This window comes from Octopus bimaculoides, chromosome 17 (genome assembly GCF_001194135.2).
Source record: "Octopus bimaculoides isolate UCB-OBI-ISO-001 chromosome 17, ASM119413v2, whole genome shotgun sequence".
NCBI classification, from domain to species: domain Eukaryota; kingdom Metazoa; phylum Mollusca; class Cephalopoda; order Octopoda; family Octopodidae; genus Octopus; species Octopus bimaculoides.
In genome coordinates this window covers 54,534,561-54,540,568 of record NC_068997.1, presented here as the reverse complement: position 1 = coordinate 54,540,568, position 6,008 = coordinate 54,534,561, and the positions used below count along the sequence as shown (strand labels likewise).

The 6,008-nt window shown below is 35.3% G+C and overlaps 1 protein-coding gene across 1 annotated transcript in view; it reads right to left on the bottom strand.

Moving 5' to 3' along the window:
* LOC106878638 (leucine-rich repeat-containing protein 15) overlaps window positions 1-3,309 on the bottom strand; it is a gene marked incomplete at its 3' end in the record, with an annotated part of 10,349 nt that extends 7,040 nt beyond the window's left edge. Inside the window, exon 1 of the mRNA XM_052973913.1 lies at window positions 906-3,309. Coding sequence (XP_052829873.1) covers window positions 906-3,252 — 2,347 coding nt within the window. The remainder of the gene's footprint in view (window positions 1-905) is intronic.
* Between the last annotated feature and the right edge of the window lie 2,699 nt (window positions 3,310-6,008).

Sequence of the window (6,008 nt, the reverse complement as noted above, 5' to 3'; positions counted from 1 at the left end):
TCCCCTCTCCATGCTACCGATGTTATCCACGGGAAAGGCAAAGGTCGATACAGCTTGGTACCAGTGATGTCGCAACTCATTTCTACAGCTGAGTGAACTGGAGCAATGTAATATAAAGTGTCTTGCTCAAGAACACAACACACAGCCCGGTCAGGGAATCGAACTCACTACCTCGTGATTGTGAGCCCGACGATCTAGCCACTGAGCGATGTGACGAGGGAATGATAAATGAATGTTAAACACATAAAAGTAATCGTGGGTCCAATAATTACCGACTGTTTTTAGTTAATGGGTAATAGAATGAAGTACGGTAATTTCAAGATGGTTCATTGTGAAAATTACGGAGAATTTACAGATGTTAAGACAAATTGTAAAGACATGCATGCATGCATGCTTATATACATACGTACGTATATATATATATATATATATATATATATATATATATATATATATATATATATATATAAATTACACTTGCACACACACACTAAACATGTATGTATGTGTGTATGTGCGCGTGCGTATACACACATAATTGGGGCTTGAGGACACATTTTTTTCTGAAATGGTTACGATGGATAAAGTATGAAAATAATTGCTTAAGAAATCCCTAGAATTAACGCTGGTAAATGACAAACATGAAACAATGAGACGAGCAAAATAAAATATAATGGTTGAGACAAGAAATATTTCATCATTAATAATATGTGTTGATGGAAGATGTGAATGTAAAAACAAAAAATAAAAATAAAAATAAAAACAATCACCAAATGGAAACACTCAGCATATGTTAAAAGAACGAAGTTATTTACAGTTATCCCCTTGAAACGGTGGGGGAAAATAAAGATACAAATTAGAAAAAAAAAATTACCTAAAGTTACTGTTATTTCCTTGTTATATACAATGCTGTTGATTATTTCTAGTCTGTGATTTTCTCCGTCTAAAACGGAGGACAAAATAGAACAAAGAGCCAGTTGCTAAGGAAATACCCATGGTAGTTATGGAAGCGGCTGCCGCCCATATTTTCAAATAGTGGGGTGTTTCGTTCTGTGGCGGGCTATCTGATATGGTGGTAGTCCCTTCTATTGTAACAGAGGGCGATTGTTCGTCTACATTAAAAATTCTTGTTTTTAATAAGTTTGTCGACATATCTAGAGAGGAAGAAGAAAAAGAAGTGAAGTCGTAATGTTTCATATGTACGCTTGGTTTGTTGCTTGTCTTTGTTTGTGTTACAACTTCGTAGCTTTTGGCAACTTTGGTATTTGAATTTTGTGTTGATTCAATTTTAGTCTGTTCAGAAGCACTCGCATAATTGTTATTGATTTTTGAACTATTTCGTTCCATATAGTTTGAATCTTTGGTCTCGAATTCGATTATGTTGTGACGAAACGGTGACGTTGCGCTTTGCTCCCCACTGAAACGATAGTCATCTGTAATAGCGATTTCTTCGTTATTTATTGGACAATACTCGGTCATCTTGTAGAATATTTCATTGGCTTCGTTACTTGACGTGTCACCCACATCCTTTACTATTATTCGTTCCTCGTAAGTTTCAACGAAATTTAAAAATTCAGCAGGATCTTTTTTAATTTTTCTCAAGGCCGCCATTTCAACAAATTCTTCCGTAGTTAAATTATGTATGGGAACACCTCGTAGGTATTTCGGCAGAACACAAGTAATTTGATCTCTTTGTATAAATTGATCTGGTTCTGTTGCTAGCCATTTATAAAGGGTAATAAGTTCTTCGTCACAAAACCAGAGATTTCCGGCTATTTTCATGATTCTTACCCCCGACAGATATGTTCTGACAGATGTTGACAATGTGGTAAGATGGCCATTCATGATATTGAATTCTTTTAGTCCCGTGGCTGTTTGATTCAGAACCAATAAAAATGATTCTGAATTGGTAATATTTTCAATTAAAGATGGGCTTGACTGAATATCCAGTATTTCCAGAGAAGGTAAATTCACAGCGAAGTCTTCAATTTCAATCGCTGGTTCTTGTACGAAAGTCATGTACAGTTGTTTCAGTTTCGTTAATCCTTTAAATGCATCCTTTTTTATAACCCGGAGAGGACATCTGCTTAACGTTAGCGTTTCAAGATTCGTCAAACTAGAAAAAGCACGGTCCTGGATTTGTACAAGATGATTGTCATCGAGTATTAGTTCCTTAAGATTTTGCAAGTCCACAAATGCGTCCTCGCTTATGTTATTCAAATTATTGCCTTGTAATGAAATTGTCTGCAAGGCCGAATTTTCGGGAAAAGTACTCGGAGGTATTTCCTTGATCTTATTATAGTCTAGCACTAATGATGTTAAGGAAGGTGGTAAATATTTGGGAAACATTGAAATTGCGTTGTGATTCAGCCACAGTTCCTGAAGATTTGTTAATCCGCCGAAAGCCTTATCTTCTATATAATTTATTCTGCTATTATCAAGTATCAACATTTTTAAGAAAGTCAGATTCTTGAGATTATCTCGTGAGATCGATATCAGCTTGTTCATACCCAAATTTAAATATTGTACAGTCTTTGGCATTTTTGAAGGAAATATCCGCATTTCGCATCTAGATAAATCCAACATCTGGAGAGGAATTCCATCGGGAAGAGATTCGCTAATACCGTCAATCTTATTTTGATCAACTTTCAATATCGATAAACTTTTCAAATTCTGAAATGCTTTCAAATTAAGCTTTTTCAGCAAATTCTTGCTAAGTTCTAATAGTTTTAGGTGAACTTGGTCTCGAAAACTGTTTTCGTCGAGATGACGAATGAAATTTTCGGAAATATACAAGTTTTGTAAATTGGTAAGATTTTTGAATATTCCGTTTATATCTGATAGTGTATTTCTGGACAAATCCAAATCACGAAGATTCGAAGCTCCTGAAAAAGTACCAGGATTCAAAGAATGCAAATAATTCCGTTGTAAGTATAACGCAGACAGTTGAGGCAGTTCTTTAAATGTCTTCTCATCAATCGAAGAAATCTGATTGTCACGCAACGATAAACGCGTAAGCATTTTCAGATTTTGGAATGGCGTGCTTTCCAAACTTTGAATATTATTGTTATCTAGATTTAAATATTTTGTGTCTATTGGTATATTTAAAGGAACAAAGGATAAATTGGCACCGATACAATCGACTATATTTCCGTGACAGGAACATTTCAAAGGGCAGCCAAGGCTGATTGCACACTGTGGCAGCACTATCGCAGAAAACAGCGTAAAAATTCTCCAGAAATACAGGCGCATGACGGCTGGTGGCTTTTTGTTGTACACTGATAGATTCTGTAATCAAGTGAGAGGTTTTATTTATAAAGATTTAACCTGACCACCAACTACATAACCTCCTCCTCTGTTTAATTGGTTTGTTAAGGAGAATAACCTCGAGTTCCAGTGCTACTCACTTTACTCTGACTTTCTTCTTTTTTCTTTTTTTTTTTGCGTTTGGCCAGGGCTGCTAGTTCAACAGCAGCAGCAGCAACAACAACAACAACAACAACAATTACTACTACTACTACTACTACTACTACTACTACTACTAATAATAATAATAATAATGATAATAATAATCATAATAATAATAATAGTAACAATAATAATGATAATAATAGAGTGCAGAGAAGCAAAACACGGAAATTATAAGAGGAAAAAGAAAGGAAATTGAACAAACACACACATGCACACACACACATGCGCACGCACATACTCACGCACACATACACACGCACACGCACACGCACACACGTACGCACACACATACACACGCACACACAAATGTATATGCATATATAAACAAACATATACTCACACAAGCATATACACAAGCATATACCTACACATACAAGCACATTCACTCACTCACTCGAATACGCACACATACACGAACGCGGAAGTGTATTTGGTATCAAGTATTGCCGGTTAGGGATTGGTCAGTTGGCTTAAGATGACTGGACGTTAAGTATAATAAAATAAGCACCATTATTAAAATGGAGGAAACGATGGGAAAGAAGGAAACTAAATATAGTCGTTTCAAAGTAAAACGTCTTCATTTCATAAAAAAAAAACACTTCTTTCTAAATAAGAATTAAGCGCAATTTTTTTTTTTGCTTGTGTGTTCGTAAGATATATTTCAACAATCTCTAACTCCTTTAGCACTTGTTAATTTTATTTTCTTCTGTCTGTTTTTAGTTTTTAATCAAATATCTCGTCGTTGTAGTTAGTTTTTGCATTCTTTTTTTTTATTTAGAGTAAAATCTAATGTTTGTACTTATTACCTCCGGGTCGCATGGTGTTTTTCTGTTTACACAGACGTGTAATCTTCCTCTTTTTGCCAAACTCTTCTATTATACTCTTGTCTGTTTCTTCATTTTTCTCTCTGTTCATACTTCACAAGATGCATGGTTGCATTCTTATCAGACAGTTCTTTGTGAAATTTTCATTCTTGAATTGTTATCTACAAATGTATATCGGTTTAATAAATTGCAAAGAGAAAAAAAAAAAAATAAAGACAAAGAAAAAGGAAGAAATAATTCCAGTATTTGAAGAAGCTAATAATGGTCTGAGTTGGCAAAAGACAGTTTTAGTTCTGCCCGAAACTCTAAAACTTAAATCTTGTCATGGAACACAAACTTTGCTTATTTCACGAAAGATTCCGTTTAGTTTAAATAAATAAAAGATCTTAGAATCTAATTCTGATGGTAATTTATTCAAGTGGAAAGGAAAGGTGCTGATTGGTAGAACCGTTAGAGTCGGATAAAATGGCCTTACAGTATGTTTTCTGGCTTCGTATGTTATATGTTCAAATTCTACCGAGGACAGTTCCATCAATAAGCGATCGACAAAGTAAAGTGACATACTGAGATCGATGGAATTGACAAACCCATCTCCATTGCTGGCTTTGCGCCGGAATCAGAAATAGTTAATATTATGGAAGTAAAAAACAGAAAATAGCGAAGAAATAAAGTGAAAATCAGTAAAGAAATAAGCTTAGGCGTGAATGTGTGGCAAGAAGCTTGCTTCCCAACCACATGGTTATGGGTTCAGTGCCACATGTGGCACTATGGGCATGTGTCCTCTCCTATTGTCAGGGGCCGACCAAAGCCTTGTGAGTGAATTTGGTGGCCGGAAACCGAAAGAAGCCCGTCGTATATATATGTGTGTGTCTTTCTGTTTATGTTTGTCACAATTTACCACTTGACAACCGGTGTTTGGTTGTTTACATCTCCGTAACTATCTACTATCTTCTCAGTGAAGTGGCCTATTTAAGTAATGCGAGCATTACATTAAATGCAAAATGCAGAGCAATCTTCAGCTGCACAAGAATATATTCTTGTGCAGCTGAAGATTATATATATACACACACACACACACTCACAAACACACACACACACACACACACACACACACACACACACACACAGGTAAATGGCAGAAAATGGAATGAACGACGTCCTTTACTTAATATTGTTTCGACAGATTTTTACACCTGTCGTACATTGGTGAAATGTGTTCTCATTATCATCAAGTTGCCAATATCTGTGGACAAGCCTTGCATTGTAAGGGATTTATTCCATTCTTACTTCACTACACACACACATGAATATATGTCTGTATGTAGTGTATATATGTGTATATGTATGTGTACACAGTTCAACACCCGCACATAGTCGTTAAAGGTCAACGGTCACGTGTACCTAAAGAATATCACCAGTGTATGTGTATATTGGACTTCGTGTGCTTCAGACATCGTTAGGTATATGTTTCTGTATATATTCGTGTGTAGAAATATATGCTTGTTTGCAGCTATATACGTCTGTACGTGCGTAAGTATGTATATTTGTATGTATGCCTAAATTTATAAAGAGGCGCTGGAAATGCATATAAATATGCAAGTATACATACATACATATATACATAGAAACATGCATAAATATATGTATATATATATATAAATATATATATATAGAGAGAGAGAGACAGACGCGTGCACATCTACATATGAAGAG